This window comes from Caloenas nicobarica, chromosome 18 (genome assembly GCF_036013445.1).
Source record: "Caloenas nicobarica isolate bCalNic1 chromosome 18, bCalNic1.hap1, whole genome shotgun sequence".
NCBI lineage: Eukaryota > Metazoa > Chordata > Aves > Columbiformes > Columbidae > Caloenas > Caloenas nicobarica.
The window spans coordinates 99377-124466 of NC_088262.1; the positions used below are offsets into that span (position 1 = coordinate 99377).

General features: G+C 40.1%; 1 protein-coding gene across 3 annotated transcripts; it reads left to right on the forward strand.

Annotated features, from left to right (window-relative positions):
* Nucleotides 1-134: 134 nt before the first annotated feature.
* Nucleotides 135-23794, forward strand: CSNK1D (casein kinase 1 delta). Of its 3 annotated transcripts, XM_065647668.1 has the most exons (10): nt 135-445; nt 5352-5462; nt 7255-7403; nt 7887-8115; nt 8547-8717; nt 10286-10434; nt 11028-11199; nt 11560-11699; nt 19350-19416; nt 21176-23794. In XM_065647668.1, exons 1-9 carry the CDS (start codon nt 370-372, stop codon nt 19380-19382), a joined length of 1230 nt encoding a protein of 409 aa, XP_065503740.1. In that variant the 5' UTR covers nt 135-369; the 3' UTR covers nt 19383-19416; nt 21176-23794. The 3 variants fall into 3 exon arrangements, with proteins under 3 accessions (XP_065503740.1, XP_065503742.1, XP_065503741.1); XM_065647670.1 differs by lacking the exons at nt 19350-19416; nt 21176-23794 and adding an exon at nt 14619-15213; XM_065647669.1 differs by lacking the exons at nt 19350-19416; nt 21176-23794 and adding an exon at nt 11806-12952.
* The last annotated feature ends 1296 nt before the right edge of the window (nt 23795-25090 follow it).

The window sequence follows — 25090 nt, forward strand, 5'->3', positions numbered from 1 at the left end:
CGGGGCGAGCGGACGCGGCCGGTGGCGCCGCCTGAACACGGCCCGGGGGGACACGCGCGCACGGGGGGGCGGCAGCGCCGCCGCGCGCCGCAGCGAGTCACGCGAGGCCCCGCCCCCGTTGCCAGGGAAGTGAGGTCACGCAGTATGGCGGCTCGGGGCTGGAGCGGCTGAGGGGCCGGGTGTGCGGGGAATCCGCGTCCATCCTCCCTGGGAGCCGCGGTGGCGGCACTGCCAGTCCCACTGGTATCGAGCGGCAGGGGCGAAGCCGCGATGGCATCAGGAGCCGCGGGGCTGTGAGGCAGCAGAGCGCGGGGCGGGCGGGGCGGGCGGAGCAACAGAACCGGGCCGCGGACGAACCGAGCTGCCGCCATGGAGCTACGGGTTGGGAACCGGTACCGGCTGGGCCGGAAGATCGGGAGCGGCTCCTTCGGGGACATCTACCTGGGTACGTGGGGTGGCTCGCTGGGGACGCACCTGGCGGGTCTGTGGAGAGCGCCGGGGGCCGGGCCGGGGGGCCGCTGCTCGCTGCCGGGCCCGCTCCCCGCGAGGCTGGGCCGGGGCAGCCCACGGGGCCTCGTGTCGCCCCGGCTGGAGCTCAGGCTGCGCTGCTGCCCACGAGATGCCCTTTGATATCAAGTACGTTGCCAGGGGCGCAGCAGTAGCAATTTAATATTTTGTTGACATCATGTCTTCATTTGGACAGTGTGGAAATTGGGAATTCTGTCTTATTTATCTGCCTCTTGCCATTGTTGTCTTGTGACCTTGGGCACCGTTTATTTTCTTATCTGTAAAATGGGGGATAAGGGTATAAATCCCCTCGTGTATCGGGGTTAAATATCACTGCGGTGGACTGGGAAAAACTGCTGTCAGAGGGTTGTGTGTTTCTCCCGTGAGGCCTAAAAAATATTAAGCAGCTATGGATGACTAGGTCGCAGATACAAAACCCCTCAAATCCTTCAAAAATCGTCATAGTTTAGCTACCCTCTTGCTGGACTGTTACCTTAATAATGCCTTATTGCATAAATCTTATTCTGTTACTGCGATTTCTATGCAATTGTAAAATTTGCAGGATTGGCATTGTCATTGCCTGTCCATTTATGTAGCTCTCTATCGTTCTGCCTTGTTGCTTTTGAGTAGGACAGGCAGTGGCAATTACAACAAGTTTTGAAATCAAGTGTTTTTAAAATAACATATTCTGCAAACTCTCAATCCATAAGAAGTGGGTTAAATAGAGATAAACATAAATTTTGTATCCTGCCACATAGAAACGAGTGCTCTGCATTTGAAAATTGTGGTAACTTACAAAAGCAAGTCAAAAATGGGGAAAGGTGAAACTTGCCAGTGATAAGGTAGATTAACCGTGTAGGTCTGGAAGGTAAAAACGACATCACTAGCTAACATGTGGTATGTTTGGTAGCGTATGCAGTATGGGAGGTGTTTTTTCTTTCTAGACAGCAGTGTTTCACGTTGCAGCACACAGCTGGCATTCCAAAATAACATTACCTAAAGCTGCTTGTTTACAGATAATGAAATACCAGTTATCCGTAATATCGATCACATGCCTGATGAAAAATCCATGTTTCTAGCTGAAGGCATGTGGTTGTCTAGAGGCAGAGAACATGATTCTTTCTCTCTCCAATGCTTGCATAAAAGATGGAAGACTATTGTGAGAAGATTGGTGATAACCCTTATGCAAAAATCCTCATTAGCTACCATTGGGATTTTGCGTGGAAATTAAGACGGCAGTTAAAATCTGAGAACTCTTAGGTGATTTGAGCAGCTCTTCTTTTAGCATTTGACTACTGCTCGGGTAAATCAGTTTATATTATGGTATAAATTTAAAGTGCAAGTAAAAGAAACTTTTTTTTTATTTGGCACTTTTCTTTTGATGCTTACAGCCCACAACAGTTAAGCTGCACAGGAAATAATAGTTCTCTGTATATTATTACTACTGTCGTGCTGCATTTTACACAGGAATTCCTCATCCTTAGTTTTTGACGTCTTCTTTTTTGTCTCTAAGTAGCCAGTGTGGATTTACTTTTAGGGCTTACTCATTCCTGAGCCTGTAACTAGCAGAGAATTATATGCGTGGAAGATCCAGCTGATGACCTGGGTTTCTTTTTCCAGAGAAAATTACAGTCTCTGAAGAATTGAAGCCTTTTGTAGAGGCCCATTTGGTTTGACTACAATTATCTGGTAAAACAGAGTTGTTCAAAATCTGTGCTTTTTGTGATAATGAAATGTGTGGTTTCTTAAAAAAAAAAAAAAAAAAAAGGAAGAAAAAAAATTCTGTGTGTTTGTTGAGACTGTACAGTAGGATATAGGTGCCTTAAAATAACTTTTACAATTCTTTCAGAAGTCATGAATTTTTTTAAGTACACGTGCCTTCTGAGAGCCCTTAGTGAATTTGTACATTACCTCAGTGTAGATTTCCAGTTCAGTTTTGTGCTCTGAAAAGGAAGATTTGATTATTTTTGCCCGTTTCCAGTCCCCCTGTATTTTTTTATTAATTCAGCAACGAGGGTGTTGAAGACTTTCCAGAGCAGAGGGGAGGGACTTTTCTTTTTCTCTCGTTCTCTCTCTCTCTTTCTTTCATCATTTTGTTGGAATATGGAGCCGATGACTCTGTTGTTGTTCTCAAAGTTCTTTCATATTCTTTCCTGTTCTCCTTCGTACCTCAGAATATGTTTTCTGGAATTTGGAATGGCCCCAGCTTTGCTCGCTTAGAATGGCAAGGTCTGTGGGACAGGATTTAGAAATGTAAGGCACTATTGTAAACAAATGAGTGTGAACAACTTAAAGAAAATAAAATTTAGGTAGTGTACCTACATTTTCTGAAGTTACCCTCCAGAGGAAGATATGAAAGAAATGGATTCCCAGGTATTCTAAATAGTATGCAAGATGGACAAGGGGCGTGGGAAGATCAGAATAGGCATTTGTTTCATTGTGCAGTCCACGAGGTCAGGTAGATACGAGTATGAAGGCATTGCAGTCACTGTGGTTTCATGATTTTTGCATTATGTGTCTATTTTTCTTAAGAATACATTTTGGGTTGTAAACTAATTAAAATAATTTCCGAGGCTTTTCTTATGGTAGAGGATTTTGCAATTCCAAGAGCAACTATCCTAAGAAATTACCTACTAGATCAAGGCTGTGGTCTGTCAAGTAATGGTTTAACACTGTGTTGGGCAGAACCCCATACTGATATTAGGTCTTACAGTTTTTGCCCTAATTAAGCATAGGAGTCTGCAGCTGTGTATAAAGAAATGTGTCTTTCAGTATACTTGGACAACAATTTGTGTCGTGGATTGGAAAAGTTTAATTTAAAAACAGAACAAACAAAAAAGTGTTTGTTGCTCATCACCCATCAGATAATATTGTCCACATTTTGCTTGATCTTGGCTACTGTGGTGCTGGGGAGAACATGTAGTCAATGTAGGGATAAGCAATAAAGGTCCAGATTTCTGCGGGTCAGAATCAAGATTTTTATTTGTTTGGGCTGGGGAAGTCAGTATTAGGTTAAAAGATAATGCTCTCCTCCTTGTACTGGTGATCTGTCCTTTCAGATTTCTGGATTGGTGTGCACCATAGCTCATTTAAAGTCTACCAGAATAATACATTCATAAAATGTGAAAACCTTAGATTACAGATGGAAAAGTTTCCAGTTGCTGCTACTGTGCTGTGACCAAAGTAGCAATTGGCGATCTGGTCATCTCTTATGCCACTTACAAAGGAGTCAGATGAGACAGATAGACATAAAGCCAGCCTTATTTTTCTTTGTGTCTTCCACTTGTTCACCTCGAGTTGTGCTTATTGTACCTACAGTGAGCTTCAGATGTTTTATTTTCTTAAGGTGCATTGTAAAATGCCTAATAAATAGAGACCCTGGTGTTCACTCAGAAAAATGCCCCGTACCAGTGCCACCGCTGTAATACCTATGTGTGTGCACACACAAAAAGTTGTTTTATTAACCTAAAAAAAAAAAAAGCATTGTGTTACGTGGACTCATAAATAATTCCGTACACCATCAGTTTCTTGTGAACTGAAGAGTCGTGCCCATTTTGGGGTGTGGGGTGTTAGGCTCTCTTTGCTAGCCTGAATCAGCCTCACTTTATAGATGCAGACTATAGAAGCACTGAAGCAGCTACTTAATCTCAGGAAAAAGATTTTGCAGTTATAGTAGTTAGGTGTATATGTTTGCTCAGTATTCTGTAATGGTCAAAGAAAAGTGTATGGAAAAAAAGAGGTAAGCAGAAAAAAGCTATAATTGTGCATCTCTGTCTAAATTGCTATATCTGACTCTCAAAAAGGGCATTATGGAGCTGGAAAAGGTACAGATACGTGAAATGGGGGATAATTAAAAATACTCGTATACAAATAATGACAAGAGTTTTTGAACTCTGAAAAGAGTTCTGAACATCCTGGAGAAAGTGAGTACAAAATGATCGTTTACTGTTTCTTTCCAAACAAAAGCCAGCAGACCTCAAGTTAAGCTTTTAAAAGTGGGGATCAGAACAAAAGCGAGTGATATACATTCACATGATCCTAAATCACGAGGTAACACAGAAAAGAGCCAAATTCTGAAAGTAGAGAGACTCAGTGATATGGCTAAAAAGTGTCACACATCTCCTTTTGCCAATTCCTGTTTCCCTGTACTTCCTAAGTTGCTTGGCTGTGAGAGTATACATGTTATTGACCTGGTGTTTCTTTTTAAGAATGTCAGTTTTTCCCTACGTACATTAAAACTTTGAAATTGAACAGGTAAGCCAATTTTTCAGTCACTTGATTCCTGCAACAAGAATTTAATGAGATTTTTAAAATTATTTTGAGAGAGCAGTTTCTTGGTTCTGAACATATACCTCCCAACCGGATAAAATCGTAAGGTGTCAGAATAAATCTGGAGTATGCTGAGATTTAGGGAAATTGTAGTCTCTGTTTCCAAGGCGTAAGAGGAGGTGATCTGAATTCCTAGCATTCCTTAGGTTGGCTAGGATACACGCCACACCCATAAACCTGCATTTTGAGCACTTCTACCACAAACTGGAAGTGGAAAGACACCCCTCAGAAGATGGACTGTATTTTATTTTGGTATGGTTTTCTTTAATGGAAGAGCAGCAGTTTTAGCTTCCTGTGTTACAGTGTCTAGTAGTTGTAACTTAAAATGCTAGTCTGTTGGAGAGAATCTTTAAGAATTCAGAACAATTTGTAGATAATCATGGCTGAAGGTACTTAATCTCTGAATGTTTGTCATTGAGAAGTAATTTGTCAATATTTGCTTTGTTTCAGTCTTGAAAAATGAAATACATCTTTAAAAGTATTTTGACCAATGTTTTAAATTCTTCTGGTTTTAGGAACTGATATTGCTGCTGGAGAGGAGGTTGCAATTAAGCTGGAATGTGTGAAAACCAAACATCCTCAACTCCACATTGAGAGTAAAATCTACAAAATGATGCAGGGTGGAGGCAAGCAAATTATTTTCCTTCTTCAGAGGTTTAACTGGTTTTTTGTCTTTGATGTATCTGCCACCTGGAAGTATTTAAGTGTTAAGATCTCTTTTGACGTATAAGGAGAAGGTGGGAAAGGTGGCAGGATAGGTGAAGAGCGATGTAGAGTGTCAGTTCCAAATTCATGGCTACCCAACTTCACGATAACCGCTAAGATGCTCCAATGTTGCCCACGGTCCCAAATTATTAAAATTTGAAAACCTCAAGAAATGTGGAACAGAGTTTGATCCAGTCTGTCAGTATACTGATTGACTTTTGTTTCTCATGGGTCAGTGAAAGATGGTAGCAATTGTTCTGGAACGTTAAACCTGACTTGCTTATTATAGTAGTACAATTCTCAACGTAGTAAATTCAGATTAATTTTTGTTAATATATGTTAGTATTCCTTCTTATGGGTTAAAAATATTTCCTTGCTGTGGGAATTGTAAGACAAAATGGCAGTAGTAACAGAGAATGGGAGTGAAGCAACTTCAGACCTACTGTGTGATACTCTGCTAGGATAACTCACGTAGTTTGGAACTCCGCAAATATAAGATTCCCTTGCAGTTCTGGGACATAAATTTCATTTAGTTAAGTTTTGCCTTTGTTTCATAGTTCCCTGAATTCTTCTGAAGTGAGGCTGTACGTCACATAAAGACTATATTCCATGCTGTATCTCAAATGCAAAATACAGTGATCGTACATCTAGAAATGGATGGTAATATGTATTTGTATTTAGTTACTTTTTAATTCCTGCCTCATTCAGTTGCCACCTGTAGGTAACCTGAATAGCCTTCACAGAGTAAAATGCTTCCTAAGGCCGTGATTGATGGTGGGTTCTTTCTGAGGATGGATGCTGTGGAGGTAGGAGGCAGAAGGTTAAGTTTCCATCCGAATGAGGGTTTCTCTGTGAAGGGAATTCAGGAAAAAATAATGCATATCAAGTAAAAGTAAGAGTTAAAAATGGGTGATTTATACCATTGCACTTCCAAAATGCATAAAATTAACTCAGAGTAAAGGCATTTGAAATTCTGAATAAGGCTACCTATATACAGGTTTAATTCAAAATATGCGAGCAAATCTATGTACCATTTGGTGTGAAACAAGTTTCCTGAGTTTCTTCATAAAGCAGGGCTAATTTTAGCTCTCTCAAGCTGAATGTATAATGGCTCTCATAAACAATGCTACTTTCTTTGAGATTCACCAACCAACAAATACAATGGAACTGGAGGAAATCCAAGAGCGTGAAGCAAGCGTGAAAATTAATTACAAATTTAAATGGAAGAGAGGTATTTTACAGTGACCTTGTAGGCTTTGAAACTAAACAGCTAGTTTCTAAGGCCTTCTTCAGTAATAATATTTTGTGGTTTGTCAGTGTTTGTATTTTCAGACTTCCAATTTGCTCCTTATTGCCATCTTGGAGATTATATGAGTATTAATACCTGTAAAATGCTTGCAGTTCAAATCCAGCAAAAACACTATAAATACATTCAAGTTACACGCTAAACGCCAAGGCTGTGAGGTTTCTGGGGAAGAGGAAGATGGCTATTTTTAGGCCTCTGTTGCTATAATTTTATACTGGTTGTGCTGTGAAATTATCGAACTTATCGTTTCAGAATGCCTGAGAGTAGCATAAAATATTAAGCTTTGCTGTAGATACAAACATTCACAGTAATGACCGTTAAATTCATCTTAAGAGCCTTGAAGATTTTTGTGTATTAACTGTATAAGCCAAGTTGTTATACTGAATAAACTGTTTCCCTTTTTCTAGTGGGTATTCCCACAATTAAGTGGTGTGGAGCTGAAGGGGACTACAATGTAATGGTGATGGAGCTGTTGGGACCGAGTCTTGAAGATCTCTTCAATTTTTGTTCACGGAAATTTAGCCTCAAGACAGTCCTATTGCTCGCTGACCAAATGGTAGGAGCCTGCTTTGTTGATCTGGAGAGGGCAGAATGATGGGATATTAAAATTTATGGAGAGATCGTAACAACTGCGTTTTATTTCTGTAATTTAGAGGTGAATAGGCTGTATCATTAGATAAAAGACTCAAAACTAGTTTTCCTTCTGTAAATATAAAGTGTCCCATCAAAAGTGTTTAGAAAGTCTTACTTTAATTTTCAAAAACTGGACCTGCTATGTTTGCAGACCACCTATTGCACTGCTCAAAGACGAAGAAATCCTCCCAAGGAAGTTTTTGGAAACAAATTTAAAACAGGTACAAGGAAAGAGCTGGAGAGAAGGTTTATCTGTTGTCTTTTAAATTATGTTCTCTTTGGTGCCCTTACATCTTACAATAAAAAGTTTATTCTTTTAGCATTAAGACAGTGTTGCCAGTGTTTTATAAGAAGAAAGGCGAATGTCCAGTCTCTCAATGATGATTTTTTTTTTCTTTGTATTTAGATTAGTCGTATTGAATATATTCACTCTAAAAACTTCATCCACCGAGACGTGAAGCCAGATAACTTCTTAATGGGCCTGGGCAAGAAAGGCAATCTTGTCTACATAATAGACTTTGGATTAGCAAAGAAGTATCGAGATGCTCGAACTCACCAACATATTCCGTATCGTGAAAATAAAAACTTAACAGGAACTGCCCGTTATGCATCCATTAACACTCATCTTGGAATTGGTGAGCTGGGGAAAGCAATAAATAGAAACTGTAAAAGTATTGATGCACATAATTCTAATGCAAGTAGATCGTAGAATCACAGAACGTCCTGAGTTGGAAGGGACCCACCAGGATCGAGTCCAACTCAGTGTTGCTTTATGGAGGCATAGAAGACAGCCGCTATTTCTGGCACTAACAGTGCAGCATGCTTGGCCTTGGATGTCTTGATTGGGTGGGATTTGGTCAGTTTGTAATTCTCAGGAATTAGCACATTTTTAATAACTGCAAGGGTAATAGGCTTTTTCTTGTATTGGATGGGTTTATCGTGGGCATAGTAACTCTCAGATCTCTCTTGTGTTTCTAGGGGTTTTTGTGACAGTCTTGTTGCACAGTCTTTTGTTTTTCCATTAGAAAATGAAACCTAATGAGTGCACTTTTTTATGCTGTTGTAGAGCAATCTCGCAGAGATGACTTGGAGTCCTTGGGCTATGTACTGATGTATTTTAACCTGGGCTCCCTCCCCTGGCAGGGACTGAAAGCAGCAACAAAGAGGCAGAAATATGAACGTATCAGTGAAAAGAAAATGTCTACACCCATTGAGGTTTTGTGTAAAGGATATCCTTGTAAGTTACTCTTTTGTGGCGCTAGGCCTACACGTTCGTATTTTAGTGGTATTTCTTTTTTCTTTACACTGAATTCTACCAGGCTTTTTTACTGCTCTCTCTCTCTTTTTTTTTTTTTTTCTCCCTCCCTCGTTCCCCTCCATGGCTGGGCACGTCCATGATAAAGATACTGTGCTTTCAAGAGTGGGATCTTTGTGTTCACAGACTGTTTCTAATTATCCCTTGTCTTAAGTATTAGTAAACAATCATCGCAGTGCCCTTGAGTTGAAGGGTAGCTTGGTGCATCTGATTTGAGGTTTATTGTGGTGCATGCATCTGTGCTGGCTGGATAACTCTAACAAAGAGTTTTTGAGAAACTACCCATTTCTTCGTATGTGTGGGTTCTGTTTCCTGGATGAATTGGATTGTATCGTCAGAGGCGCCTCTTGACGTTGTTTCAACTGAGCATTGTCGTTCCAGGTTCATCCAGTTTGGCCTGTTGATGGTCAGCATCTTTGAGAGGCATAAGAAACCCTCCTATATCCTAGCATTATGCCTCAAAGCTCTTCTGTTTCTCAGTTTGGTATTTACACCACAGTAATAACTAGGCATTTTTGAGCCCTGCAAAAAGATACTTAAATCTGTTTTAAAACTCGTTAACATTAGCTGTTACCAGAGAACACTGTTGGTATTCCACGAAGAGTTCTGTCTCTATTCCTTCCATGCTTTTGGGTTTGGCAGCTAGGTACAATAATGAGGACTATAGGTTTTGTTAGGGTTGTATGAAAACTTATTGTCTTCAATGTGTTTCAAATGTCATTTCATATATGTTCCTTTACATTCATTAACTATGTTTTTTCTCTGGGGTTAAGAGGAGGGAAGACTAATCAACTTTTCTTGTGCTGTTTCATGGAATTTCTTTCTTAATGTACTTTATTAATATATTATTTCAGCCAGAAGGGCTTGAATTCAAAAGCTGTTATTTTGATACTACAGTTATCTCTGGCGCATTGAATTCACAACAATATTAAGTTTTTTGCCGTGTAACTAATCTTTTGCGTGCCGTATAAGAACAGGCGTTCAGACAGTTGCAAATCTAAAATTGTAGCGTTACTTACGTGGGAAATTTATACGGGTCCCCTAGTTTCTGCGTGTCTTGAGGTAGCAGGCATAAGTCTTTATGTGACTTAACAACAAAGAGATGCTGTTCCATGTCCTGCAAGAAATTGCGTTTAAATATATTCAAAGCAAAGAAAGGCAAAAAATAATCCTTCCTTTGCTCAACTGTAGTTTGAAGCCTGTCCTCCCCACCCCCAACTGTTTGTTAAAGAACTCTAATATTGGGTCCTCTCTGCTGTTGACAAATGAGATCTGTGCCCACTGCGTGATAGACAAATAATTTACTTTTCAGGGTTGATTTGATAGATGTGCTATAGTGTTGCCTTCAGTATTAGGTCATTATTTTTTAATTATGTTTAGGAGATTCCCTATTTGTTGGGTTTGTGGCGGTTGTTTGGTTTTTTCGTGATTCAGAATTACAAAAAGCAAATGTGAAGCTGAAGGAAAAAACAGGCTTTCTTGTATTACAGCCGAGTTTGCTACATACTTGAATTTCTGCCGTTCTTTGCGTTTTGATGACAAACCGGACTATTCCTATCTAAGGCAATTGTTCAGAAACCTCTTCCACCGACAAGGGTTCTCCTACGACTATGTGTTTGACTGGAATATGCTGAAATTTGTGAGTAGCTGACATAGCTTCCTAAAACGATTTGGGTTTGCTTTGGGGTTTTTTGGGGGGTTTTTTGGGTTTTTTTGGTTTTTTACTATATTGTCAGTTTTGAGTACCTTAACCGATACTGTAAGATCGTCTTGCCTTTTTTCTCCTGGAAACTCTCTTGTCTAGAAAAAAAAGATCAGGAAATAAGGAAAGGCAGGAGGTACAGGAGCTATGAGATGGGGGTTGAATGACAACTTAGTTGGAGTTACAGGGTTTTAAATGTGTGAGGCTTCTGACATGCTTCAGGGCAGTCACCAGGCTAGGCTGCAGAATTATTTTCTCCCACCTTGTTCTTCAACACAGGTCATTTGCAACTGTTGGGGAGGTGTCCAGCTGCCATAACAGTATGTGTGTACATTAGCGTTTTGAAGACTATCCCAGCAGTTGTGTGAACAAAATTTACAGCAGTTCTCAAGAAAGTTTAACAAAATAATAAATGCCCTAGCTAACTTCATTTCACGGCTTATCCAGTTCTTCATTTTCAGTATCTTTATCGGAATATTTAGTCGTAGGCTCAATAATCCCCCAAGTTGTTCACTAGTCTTGGCCCACAGGGTGCAAGCAGAGCGGCTGAAGATGCTGAACGTGAAAGGCGAGAACGAGAGGAAAGATTGAGACATGCACGAAATCCAGCTGTACGTGGATTACCCTCCACTGCTTCTGGCAGGCTGAGAGGAACGCAAGACGCAGCTCCTCCTACTCCTCTTACCCCAACTTCACATGCTGGTAAGTAAGCAAATACCTGGATAGATGCACCTCGTAGACTACTCTAATTTGCAGTTTGTTCCTGGTCATTGGAAATTTGAAATTAGAATTAGGGTGCTTGAGTGGTATTTGTCTCTGGTCAGGGTTTGGGGTTTTTGTTTGGTTTTTATCCCCCTTGCTCTTCAGCAGGTTGAAGCTAATTGTATGTGCTCATTACCTGCCAATTGCTGCTTAGATTTCTGTGAATGTAAAACAAAGGCCTTGATTTCTCTTGTTTGACTCTGTGGAAGTTTTATATGCAAACAACAAGAGTAATTTTTCCAGTGACCGTGTTATAATCCCATTTCTCATTAAGAGAATCTAACGTGTTTTTTCTCACAGCCAACACCTCTCCTCGGCCAGTGTCTGGTATGGAACGAGAAAGGAAAGTGAGTATGAGATTGCATCGTGGTGCCCCAGTCAATATCTCATCATCTGACTTAACAGGCCGACAAGATACCTCTCGCATGTCAACTTCGCAGGTAAAAAAATCTTTCTGTGTAATGGAAAAAAGAGGGTGATTTGATGAAGTTAATTTGCCAAAAGAACATAACAGCTAATTGATGTGATTTCATACTGGTTCTGCAGATGATGCTGACTCGTATGAATACTTGATGTTTTCACTGAACGTTTGCGATGTGGCTGTAGACTACTGTGAAGAAAAATAATTTTTTTTTTTTTTTACCTCGGCAACAATAAGCACAGAATAAATATACTCAAAGTAATACAGTAATTGATGTATGAGATAATGCAAAATCCTAGAGATAGAGCATTTTTATCTGCAATTATGGTGTTTAGATCCTTTAATCATTATATTTCTTGTATCTGTTATCAATGAGGAAGCAGAGTAAGTTAGAGGCAGTTGTGACCCGTGTTTCCAGATCAACAGAGCAGAGAATATTAGTGCAGAATAGACAAGAAATAGTTGGTGAAGAACAGAAAGTGCAAAAGGTGCAAAGGCGAATAAAGGTGCAAAAGCGAAGAAAAGTCGCAGTTCAGTGCTGTAATTCAGAGCAGATGGGAAGCCACATATGTGAACGATGGCGAGGTCGCAGAAGGCTCATTTGAAGAGGGTGACAGGAGGATGAACGGTAATGATTCACAGCTGTAGTCGGCACTGAAATCATCCTCACTGGTCACGGTGACCTAGCAAAGAGATTTTAGTCATGCTTCTATTTAAGATTTGCAAACAATGTTTAAATATGTTTTTAACTCTTTATGCTATAGCTGAAACATTCATTTTTCAAGGTATTCATACATACTTGTCCTAAGTAGTGTGTGGCCTGGCTTCGTACAGCATATCTTCAGTCACCTACAGAATGGGGTATCGCCCATACTGTCGGCACGCTGCAGCGTTGCTGGGACAGCAGTCTGTTAGAGCACTGCCGCAGTCACCTGCGGGTTTTTCCATCGTGCCTCAATGCTGTCCTGGACTTCTTTCTGAGGAGCCCTGTATCCCGAGGCCCCAGAGGAAGTCAGGACAATGGAGGAGTCTGCCTTAGTTGATGAGGACTGGGTTAGGGAGCAAATAAGCAATCTGTACATCCATAAATCCATGGGTCCAGGTGGGATGCACCCACGGGTGCTGAGGAGGCTGGCTGAGGTCTTTGCTAGACCACTCCCCATCATCTTTGCCAAGTCTTGGGAAATGGGAGAGGTGCCTGAGGACTGGAGGAAAGCAAACGTCACTCCGGTCTTCAAAAAGGGCAAGAAAGAGGACCCGAGTAACTATAGACCGGTCAGCCCCACCTCCATCCCTGGGAAGGTGATGGAACAACTTATCCTTGGTGCCATCTCAAGGCATATCAAGGATAAGAGGGTCATTAGGGGCAGTCAACATGGCTTCACCAAGGAGGAGTCATGCTTGACCAACCTCATAGCCTTTTATGAGGACATAACGAGGTGGCTAGATGATGGCAGACCGGTGGATGTGGTCTACCTTGACTTCAGTAAAGCATTTGACACCGTCTCCCACAGCATCCTCACAGCTAAACTGAGGAAGTGTGGTCTGGACGGTCGGGTAGTGAGGTGGACTGCAAACTGGCTGAAGGAGAGAAGCCAGAGAGTCGTGGTCAATGGGGCAGAGTCTAGTTGGATGCCTGTGTCTAGTGGAGTACCTCAAGGGTCAGTACTGGGACCAGTATTATTCAATATATTCATCAATGACTTGGATGAGGGAATAGAGTGTACTATCAGCAAGTTTGCTGGTGACACCAAGCCGGGAGGAGTGGCTGACACGCCAGAAGGCTGTGCTGCCATCCAGCGAGACCTGGACAGGCTGGAGAATTGGGCAGGGAAAAATTTAATGAACTATAACAAGGGCAAGTGTAGAGTCGTGCATCTGGGTAGGAACAACCCCGGGTTCCAGTATAAGTTGGGGAATGACCTATTAGAGAGCAGTGCAGGGGAAAGGGACCTGGGGGTCCTGGTGGACAGCAGGGTGACCATGAGCCAGCACTGTGCCCTTGCGGCCAAGAAGGCCAATGGCATCCTGGGGTGTATTGGAAGGGGGGTGGTTAGTAGGTCGAGAGAGGTTCTCCTCCCCCTCTACTCTGCCCTGGTGAGACCACATCTGGAATATTGTGTCCAGTTCTGGGCCCCTCAGTTCCAGAAGGACAGGGAACTGCTGGGGAGGGTCCAGCGCAGAGCAACAAAGATGATTAAGGGAGTGGAACATCTCCCATGTGAGGAAAGGCTGAGGAGCTGGGGCTCTTTAGTTTGGAGAAGACTGAGGGGTGACCTCATTAATGTTTATAAATATATAAAGGGTGAGTGTCACAAGCATAGAGCCAGGCTCTTTTCTGTGACAACCAATGGTAAGACAAGGGGTAATGGGTTCAAACTGGAACGCAAGAGGTTCCACTTAAATTTGAGAAGAAACTGCTTCTCAGTGAGGGTAACAGAACACTGGAACAGGCTGCCCAGGGGCGTTGTGGAGTCTCCTTCTCTGGAGACATTCAAAACCTGCCTGGACACATTCCTGTGTAGCCTCATCTAGGTGTTCCTGCTCCGGCGGGGGGATTGGACTGGATGATCTTTTGAGGTCCCTTCCAATCCCTAACATTCTGTGATTCTAACTGCATAATTTTTGCCGTGGACTCATGTTATTCCTCATTGATGGAGCATATTAACAAAAATTACCGCAATTCCTTTTGGCTTCATAATTTAATTGGCAGAATTAATTATTTCAGGGAGTATGTGTTCTTATATATAAAATCTTGCAACCAGAGGGATTTCTCTTTTAGATGGAGGCCAAGTTGGTATCTCTAATGAAGACTGGGGGTGAACTGGATTGGAGAAACAATTCTACTGTAACAAAAGTGAAGTGGGATTTTTTTTTATTGGTTTTCAGCTGAGTGAATTGTTTCACCATATAGCTGCACAAATATTTGTGTTTGCAGAGGGGATGAACAGTTCAGGAGCGCAGAAGTGACTGGACAAGAATAGGAGACAGGTGAGGTCTTCTGTGTTGGCTTTGTGGCAGTTTTTGCCAGCTTAAATTTTTCACTGACCTACAATTTTTGCCACCAGAAATTCTCATGTTGAAATCTTGTATGGCTGAAGTTTGTAAACAGTACGAAAACAAAGAGGGTAGAACTGTGCGTAGTTATGGATCTTGTACATATGAATAAATACCTGATAGAAGGATGTAAAGAAGGTGCAGCCAGAGTCTTCTCAGTGATATCCAGTGAATGGACAACAGACAGTGGGCACAAATTGAAATATAAGAAATTCCATTTAGACACAAGAAAAAACTTATTTACTGTGAAGGTGGGCAAGGACTGGAATAGGTTGCCCTAAGAGACTGTGGAATCTCCCTCTTCCAAATTACTCAGAACCCAACTGGATGTTGTCCTGAGTGGCTCGCTCCAGCTGGCTGCGCTGTGGGTGGTGGTATTGGACTAGATGATCTCCAGGTGTCCCTTCTGGCCTCAGCTGTTCTGTGAGGCTGTGATGCCGAGTTCCCCCTGAATGTTTACTCAAATGTAAAGATGGTTTCCTGGTAAAGTGTGTATGCCCAGGGTTTGTCTCTGGTGTTCTGAGCAAATCTGTTACCAGCCAGATAAATACTTAATGGGAGTAACAGAAATAAGTGCAGTGATGTTGCTTGACTATGTTAGGAGAGAGTATATATTTCATTTTTTTGCTGTATTACTGATATGTAGCTCAGTGTGCACAGGACGCTTTTCTGAACGTTGTAAGGTACACGTAATCCGGGTGGGTTTGCGGGTACGTTTTGGTTCTGCCAAACTTGTAAAATGGGAATACTCTGAGATTGTGTAGGACCGTGGCTTTTTTTGGGTAGTCTTTGAATATCCAGATCTATAATTTGTGGTGTGGGCCCATAGTAAAGGCACATTTCCATACCTGCCTTTTTTAACACTCTGCTCTATGTATGGGATCACTCGGTTGACCTCTTTACAATCCCAGCAGCGGCCTAGTCAGGATCTTCTCTGAGTTTGTTAGAATTAATAACTCATCGTCTGTTGTCTGTGTTTAGTTCTTACCAAGGAAGTGAACCACCGGTAGTATCCACTCATGATGACTGAATAATAGCATGCAACTGTAGTGTAATTTAAACAGCTTCCTGTGGACCTCTTGGATTTGAAAGGCAAGAGAAATTTACTTAGACTTTATAACACTTCCCCTTGAGCTCATGAGAGAAAATTTCTCTTTTCATTTTCCCAGTTCTCACTCCATAGCAGGCAGTCAGGCTCAAGGTGCAAATTTTCATAGCTTGTACTCTTACTATCTTCATAATGTTAAAGTAGTTCTTCCATAATCACAATTTATCCTCAGATGTTAATCAGGTTACCAGTTAAAGCCATGGGATTCCCATTATCTTTATACCTTGTTCTTAGTGAGGAAAACCTGAAGTATTGAACTCACATGGCAGGGTTATTAAGGAGAATTTTGATTGGCTAAGTGTAAAGAATATAGGAAATCATCCATACCACTTCTTATCTGGAGAAAGTACAGAACAGCCACTGTTTGTCCATGCCCATTCCAAGTGTGTTAGTTTCCTTTGTCAGACTTAAGTAAATATACTACCACTGTTCTTTTTTCTGAAAGTGCTTAGACTGTATTCCTGGTAGAAAGCAGCTTTTAAAGTTTGCTATACAGATCTACCCATATCTTATGTTAAGAACCACATTCGTTAGAGTTGTTGTTTATAACTCGATAAATTAATTTTGTTATTTTATTTGGGTGCCTTGGTTTGGCAAGGCAGTGCTGCATCTGTAATCTCTACCTCTAATCATCTAAAGGAAGGGCTACTGCTTGTTAAATTCTGGGCAATGGAAATGTGCAGAGGTTACTCAAAGAAATAATGAAAGCTACTTACCTCTAAGTAGAGTTCTTAAAGATGACTCCACATTTTTATCTCTCTCTTTTCCCACATGAGTTCTGATCAGTTCAGACCAAAACTGAAAACTAAGGCTGGGAATGTAGATAATGTGAACCAAAATTCTCTTATGGAAAATGGGTCTTCTCAGAGAAATTTAACACTTCTAGAAAAATGGTAATCGGTAAGAATTGCAAAATAGGTGTCATGTATATTCCCCACCTCCAGGGTGTTGTCCACATAGTACCTAAGTCATTCTCATTAGAAAGACTAGCACTTTGTAACACTGAGTAATGAGTGTTTGTTGGAGTAACAACTCTACAAAACGATTCATGAAGATTAAGTGTTTCTAATGAAATTAAATATTAAATAACAAATATGTTTAATTATAATATAATTATTATTATTATAATAAATTCTATGGCACGTGTTATTCAATACTTTTCTCGACTATATGGAAGTGAATGCAACCACTAAAAACCTGCAAGTTGTGAGATGTTTGACAGCGATAAACATTAGTGAGAGTTGAACAGTCAGGTAAAGCCTATTAAAATAAAATACGTCGTACTGCAGTACTCCAAAATTTGATTAGGATGAAGGAGTGGAGCCAATCGTCTTTTTCGTGGTTTAACCCCGGCTAGCAATCGAAACCACGATAGCCACTTGCCCACTCCCCACCCCCCAATAAGGGAGAGAATCGAAAGGGAAGGTAGAAACTTGTGGATTGAGATAAACACAGTTTATTAAAATAACAAAATAATACTAGTATACTGCTATTACTACTGATATATATAAAATTGAAATATAATATAAAAGATACTCAATGCAATTCCTCACAAACTCCGTCCGCACCGAGCAGCCGGTCCCAGGAAGCAGCACCTGGTCCCAACAGCTGATCCCAGGGAGGGAGAGACAAAGGCAGAGAGGCCCAGAGGCCTCTGCAAAACAGCAGAACGGCAAAAGGCCGAACTAAAGGAACTCGCAAACAGAACTCGACCGCCGCGGAGCACAACCGGAACAGGTCTCCCTAGCCGGAAAACCCGACTCTAGTTAAATATGAAGCACGATGCTAGTGGCGTGGAATATTCTCATTGATCAGTCTGGATGTCAGTCAAGGTCTGTCCCGTCCATGCTCCCCTTCCTAGCTGCCTCCTCACACATGCAGACAGAGAGCCCAGACAGCAACTAAGATAACAATAAGTTCTTACGTTCTCTTTGTTCCGACTCAAAACCACTAAAAAGTTAATTGGAGAAAAACATTAATTCTATCCTGGGGTCTTAATCTTCTTCTCTCAAACTAAATCCAAACAACGACCATGCTAGCTACAAAAAACCAAAAGTTTCTAGCTGCATTAAGAAAATTAACTCACTTTCAGTCTAACCAGCACAGTCTTATCTGTGGTAAGTGACGACTGAGGAGGCTTTAAGTGTGATGTTGGAGAGGTTCGTGTGATGTCATAATGACAGGGCGTAATTTCATCCTTGATACAGTAGTGAACAGAAATTGAGAGATTATTTCATGTCATTAATGAGGCGGGTGTTAGAATATTGTGCTCAGTTCAGTTCTCAGTATCTTAAATTGTTGGAAAACTGTAAGTAACACAGAGGAGAGCTATAAAAATTAAGCTTGGGAAAACAGATTCTACAATGCAAGAGTTTCAAATCAACGTCTTTCAGTTCGTCTGAAAGGTAAGAGGTCACCTTGGGTTAGTTGGTGTAGTATTTTAGATTATAACATGAACTGACATTTAGGCAGAAAACATGTGAAGAACCTATTTCTTAAAATTATAACCACTCACATTTAAATAAAAGCAAAACAGAGGTCTAAGTGAGGGCGGTTAGCCACTGAAACAACTTCTAAAAGAAGCAGATTATCTGTCCCCTTTGCATCAAAACTGGATTAATTTCTAAGTAGTATATTCAGGTGTATGACAGATCTCTGCGTAATGAAGAGTTGTGATCCGTGCTGGACAGAAAATCATACAAGCTGTTAAAAGATCCTTCTGCTCTTAAGCTCTATGAGTGAATGGTTCACTAAGTCTCCTTTACGTGGTCAGTTTTTAAACGTTAAGAAGCGTAGTAAAGGTGGTCAAGAGTATTCCAGTAAACGCTACTTTGAAATCAGTTCTGTGGGTCCACATTGCACAAACTGCACCATGAAAGTAGTGATCGTCTCGGGGGTTTAGTTGTGGGTGAGTAGCCTTCATTTCCTTTCAGAGAAGGTTTGATCTGACTGCTCGTGGTATACAGTTAAGTTGTTTAATTTTTGTTCCTGAATGTAGCATGTTCAGCATCCAACAGTCAAAGCTGTGCATAATTCCTGCCGGTTGTAGAGATATTCTCTCCATAGTTGGAAGAAAAGACTAGAATGCTGCACAAAGAAATATTTTTTTAAGTCTCTTTGACAGGAGAAGTTTTTAGAAGACCGTAGCCAGCATTGGCATTGAACAACTTAAGTGTTGTGCCACGTCCCTGGGGATAAACCAACATACTTCAAATGCCTCTGCATTTTCCATCTCCTCATGAGCAAATCTTCCTCCATTTATCCATCTTAATAGGCATCGTACTCTACGTTGTTCTTCTGACCCGTTCAGCTTTCTTTCAGGAATAATGATTTGTTCCTTTTATGTATCTCTTAATATGATAGAAATGTCTTGTAGACGTCGGAAATCGGAGCTCCTCAAAAGATACATTTGCTGCTGCAAGTTTAGGCTGGATATTTGTTAGACATCTTTATATATCGGGGCAGTGGAACTGTTACAAATTGCTGTCTTTTCCCCTACCTCAGAATAGCATTCCTTTCGAACACCATGGCAAGTAGCTGCTCGTCTCCTTTCGTTGGAAGGCAGCACTGGGTGAGTGCTTCTCATTAGACACCAAAACTTTGGATGGGGTGGGGAAAAAAAAAATCTTTGGAAGCATCCGACTTTGCTTCTTCTCCTCATGTTATCTCATAGTTGTACCTGTGCCTTCTGCTCAGGCGCTTGATGGAGCATTGTTTTTTCTCTAACTTAAAAGTAAATGTCCTTCCAAAAGTTGAATTATTGCTGCTGTTCTGCTTGAACTCTTAGGCAGAATTGACAAAAAATAGTGACTCAAAGTCCCTAAAATTGTTCAAGCATCAACAATAAAATAAAATAACCAAGTCTAAATTTTAGCTGTTTAAGAATTACCTGTCTTTCCAAGGATGTTCACGCAGCAGTGTGTCACCCATTCAAAACCAGCAAAATACTTGTATGAAGACTCAATTAACTATATGACTCAAATGAGGCTGTGTCTTGTAGTGAATGGAATGTTCTACTACAGCCGTATCCATTTTTCACTGTTTTATATTCTTCTCTATTCTTTATGAGCTGCCACTTTAAAAATACTCAGAACTATTCAGATTATATTTTTTAAATGTTCACATACTAATGAGAATAGTTTGAACATGAGCATCTTGGAGGTAGACAGACTCGGATTTGGCTGTTTAGAACTCATTTCCACTGTTCAGTGCAGTAGAAGTTTCTCCCATTCTGTCCGCAGCTTTTGGCTTTTTAGTCTGTTCTGCTTTTGGCAATAACAGGTTTAGTCAGGGAAATAACAAGTTTCAGTTGGAATCTGAACGTTGATAGATGCTTTCTTAAGTATTTCAGGAGCTTCTTTGCTTCTTATTAAAAAAAGCTGTGAGAATTTTCTGTTCCTTAATGAATTCTGTTGTGTAACTCCATCTGCTGCCTCACTTTCTCTATGAAGCCCAAGCTTGCACTAATCCTGTCTCTCGTTGGTGAAGAATCCTGCTGTTCCTCTTCCGTCTATCCTCCTCCTGCTTGGTGTGCTTGGCTGACTGTGCACAAGCTGCTTTGGCAAACAGTTTGTAATGTTAAAAAGCTCCAGCTGTAAATGGCAGCTTAACATTTAAATCAGACTGTAGTCGAAAAGAAAAAAAAAAAAAGAAAACCTAAAGCTTTGCTTTGGAGAGCTTGTGTGCGGGAGACGTGCAGATTCGGGTCCGCTCAGGGTTGTGTCTGCATCGGTTGACCTTTATTGTATGCCTTACTATTTGTAGCTGTTTGCATCTGAAATTAATACTGTATACTGATTCAGCTACTTAGACGTTTCTCGCTTCTTAAATTGCAGTGATGTGTGGTTTTCACTTTCACAGTGAAAGTATTGAAATAATGTTACACTTGCCAAAATAGGTCAATCTGTGGAAATTAATGATGTCTCTTTTTATACAATGTCCCATGAAAATGACAAGCCATTGATTTCCGCCCCCCCAACCCTTATTATGATTTTTTTCTTCCCCCAAACTTAATTACTCATTGAGTGTATTTCTACACATTACTAGTGTTTATATCTGGTTCGTTCTTCTGTGCATGTTTATGCTCTGTTCCCTTTTCTTCAAAACATCCCCTCTGGCTGCAAAGGTGAATTTCCCATGTTAATTACTAATAAAGGAGGAAATACAGGGAACTTCTCGTAGCTGCAGGTGGGTGCAAAACTTTGTATAGCTCATAGGATTTTAGATTCACACACTTTTGGCAACAAATTATTTACAAGTATATTGAGAGCCACTTGTATGTTAACTGGAAGGATATGTGCTGATGTTGTCTTGTTTTTTGGCTTTGGTAGATTCCTGCTCGGGTAACTACCAGTGTTCTCCAGTCTGCAGTGCACCGGTGAAAATTATTTTGCCATGGAGGGCAGATAATGCATGGCTGATCTCCTACGTTACCAATGGCTTTACTAGCAAAAATACCCTAAACTAGAGCGGAAACATTACAATTGGAGTTCTCCATGTGACTTAAAAGGCACTTGGAGGAACATGGACAGACTCCAGCAGCTGCCATTGCAGGACGCTTTTGCAAGAAACCCAATGACCTTAAGAGAACCCTGTGGTAACAGGGCTGGAAAAGAAAGATGGTTTACAGAGTTGACCGCCTGTTATTGGATGGTCGTTTCAGTTTTCCCCCCACGGGCGGCCGACTGCACCCCTTTTTATTATTCTACTGTAACTATAAATCTTTTACTTGGTTTAAGAAAGTTTTTTGTATCATTTTGCTAAGATTATTGGCTTAATTCTCTGTAAAGAACTCTTGCTTTTGTCTGATTTAAAAATATAGACTATAAACAAACCTGAACTAAAGACAATGACTTGAAATTTATTGTTTAAAAAATTAGTCTGCAGGGAACATGTAAATGAATCAAAACCATCTGACTTTATTTAAACTGTTTACTTATTTGTGTAGTCTCATTCTGACTGAGACAGTTTTCTCATGAAATTTTTAAAACTGTTAGAATTTTACTTCGCTGTTTGCTGTCTTCGTTCACACTTAACAGTTAACTTTCTGTGTAACACAAAGGAATTTTTAATACTCGTTCTTTTTCATAAAAGAGAAGAATACCCTGCAGGAGAGTCTAAGCATAGTAGAGATTATGATAATGGATGTCTCTTTTTTGTGAAGAATATGAAGGACAAAAATGAAAGACACTGGTATCTGAGGGATGTAGAATTTGAAAGCTTGTCCTATCTCTCTGCTTCGTTTGGGTAAATGGATGGTTTCAAACATTGTTTTTATTGGTAAAAAATTTGTTTCCTGCAGTTTGAGGCTGGTTAGATTGGAGGATATTGCAAGTGGGAAATACACGTTGCTACTGAGTCTTCAGTGAATTTGCACATTGCGTTCAGTATCTACATATTTAAAGAAAAAAAAAAATCAGGCCTTCTGTTTCATGCCAGGTCTCAAAAATTAAATTCTTAAAAAAAAAAAAATTCTTGCTGTGAAGTCCTGAGAATTTTTACAATTCAGGTGCATACCATATTTAATTCTTAACCGTATTCAACCCGAGTATGCCCAGAATCATTAGCTGGGAATGAATGACTCAGCATGCTTGGGTTGTCCAAAAAACTGTTGCAGATGTTGTTAGCACCTGTTGCTTATGGAATATGGAGATTCTTTGTAAAGTTTGTTGCTGTAACCAGTCTCATAAAATAGATATTCTGTCTTCACAGTGCTTGGAACGGTATCAGAAGTACTGTTTATACTACTATGACTAAAGTAATGGGAAGTTCCACGTTGGAAATGAAAGTATATTCAGAGATTTTGTTTGAACAGGGATTATGAGAAATTCTTCCCTGCTTGGGAAAAAAAAAAAATTAAAGGCTTATTGGTCTTCAAAGTTTTATGAAGAGTATTTTTTATTGTTTCAATGTTTGCATATTCTTTTTTACCCCTCTCAAAAGTTCACGTATTAAGTATTAGTCACTCTTTGGATGTTTCCAGAACGTTGGCTACTTGCCTGTGTGTGCTCTGGGTCTGACTGGGGAAACCTGTGTTAGCAGAGAGTGTAGTGTAAAAGCATAAGAGTTTGATCCATGGATAGGTTTGCATAAGAGAATTATTTCCTCAGTTACTATAAACTTCAGTATTTTAGGAATGTGCACTACCATTTGAACAGTTTTACACTTCACTGTGCTTTCCTTGTAAATATCTGTGGTTAATAATGTGCTGTTAGAGGGAATTACAAAGGCAGCCTCTTTATTCTCTCTGTATCTGAAACATTAGATTGCTGTACTATACTTAAAAGTTGACTGCAGACTTCTAGAATTGTACTCACTTGTGGGTAATTTTTTTCCTTCATAATAGTTAAATTCCATCATACAGAAAGTAGTTAGACTGTCTATATAAACCTGTGTATTGGAAACCAGTCAGAGCACTTCATTTGTACTGCCACTGTATTTGTGTACTTTAACAACTGTGTAAATACATTCATAATAACTTCTGTTCTTCTTTGGTGTAACTTACTTACAATGAATCCTTACTCGGTGTAACTTCTTTTTTTTTTTTTAAGGAGTTTCTGTACCTACAAAGAGCATTGTCAGTTGCAAACATTTGAAGACCTTGTCGTGGTACTAAAATTTTCACTGAAGGATTTTGGTAGTCATGGTCAGAATGCAGCAGTTAGGGTATACAGGAAGAAAGAGAAGGCATTCGTTACTTTGCTCACAGAAAGCACGTCTTTCGTCTCTTTAAAGGTAAATGTTTTCATTTGGCTATCACTGGTTTTCCACAAGTCTTTTTTACACACACTTTCTCTTATTAAGTAATACGTTGTATTGACATGGGAAGAGAATTGCTACTGCGACTTGGTCTGTTATGAGAGCTAGGATAAAAGCAAGAAAAATACTGAGCTCTATGCACAATGCCCTGTATAATAAAAGTTCTGGCTTTTGCTATGTAATTCTCAAAAGTGTATTCATAATCTGAGGGCAGATGCACCTGCAAGAATCCTCTGTGTTTTTGATTAGCAGGCCTTTAGAAGTTGGAAGGATATTTAATTTATCCTCACAGTTTTCATTTAGAAGTGGCTATGTACTTTCATGTGGAAGATACCACCTGTGCGGCTGTTTTACACAATCTTGATGGTTACAGAGAGTTCTTTGTGGTACAAATACTTCAAAAACGATTGAAAATAAATCCTACGCTTTAAGAGAGATGCTAAGTAAAAGCATTTAAGGAGTCCATATATTCCATTTAAACTCCATGAAAGTACTCAGAATCTCCCTTGGAAGAAGGCACGTAAAACTCTGAGGTATCTCATCCTTCACTCTCCAGTGGGGAAAAATAAAAGCACAACTAGTTGTTGACTTAATTTCCCCGCATTCCAGAGCTCTGAGTGGCAGCTCCTCCATAAAATCTGTTAAAGGCAACACTTTCAGAAATGGATTTTCTAGACAAGAACCTTTACAGTGAATATACAGATTTGTAAGTAGATCATTGGCTATAGGGTACATATTCCTTTCAAGAATATTTATTTTCTCTTTGTAAAAGAATGAAATTTATTTGGTCCCTTAACATTTGGTTTAGAAAAGCAGCAATTCATGTGTAGAAAATACTTAGTGAAAACAAAGCTGCTGTTTTTTTAATAGTGCTAAACCATCTGGTCAGAAATCTAGATTTAATCCAGTTGTGAGGAAGCGTAATCCACTGTGAACTTAATCCTTCAGCAGAGTAGTTTCTAAAATGCACTGGATGAGAGAGGTTAATTATAAAAGGGTTTTGCTGTTAAAGAATGCGGTACTTCACTATTAAAAACAGTACGCTTCGCTCTGGTTCATTCAGGTGACAATTGACAGCATTGCATTTATATGTCTAGAACTGAGTGATTGTATGGACTACTTGCATCGTTCGGTAGTTTTGTACCAGGAGTGCTCAGAGGCCTGATCTTCAGCAAGTCTGTTTCGCAGCAACATCCTACTAACTTTATCAGCAAATATTTGCACGGGAGTAACACTTTATGACTTTTTCTCAGACATTGGTGTTTTTTCCTGCTTAATCTTATTAAGACTAATATGCTTTGGTTCTTTTGATGAAACCACTGCATGCTGCTGGCAGAGGGACAGCAGAAAGATGACGTCTGCATATACACGATCCATAGAAATATGGAGTCTCCAAAAAAAAATCTTTTTTTAAGATAGTGTTCTTCGTTAATCTCATTTTGGGAAAATTATTGACTCAAAATGCATAGATAAGATCTAGGTCTGAG

Coding starts and splice junctions, on each gene's coding strand:
- CSNK1D (XM_065647668.1), top strand. CDS start 370: ATGGAGCTACGGGTTGGGAACCGGTACCGGCTGGGCCGGAAGATCGGG. Junction 446..5,351: donor CTTCGGGGACATCTACCTGG/GTACGTGGGGTG, acceptor TTCTGGTTTTAG/GAACTGATATTGCTGCTGGA. Junction 7,404..7,886: donor TATTGCTCGCTGACCAAATG/GTAGGAGCCTGC, acceptor CTTTGTATTTAG/ATTAGTCGTATTGAATATAT.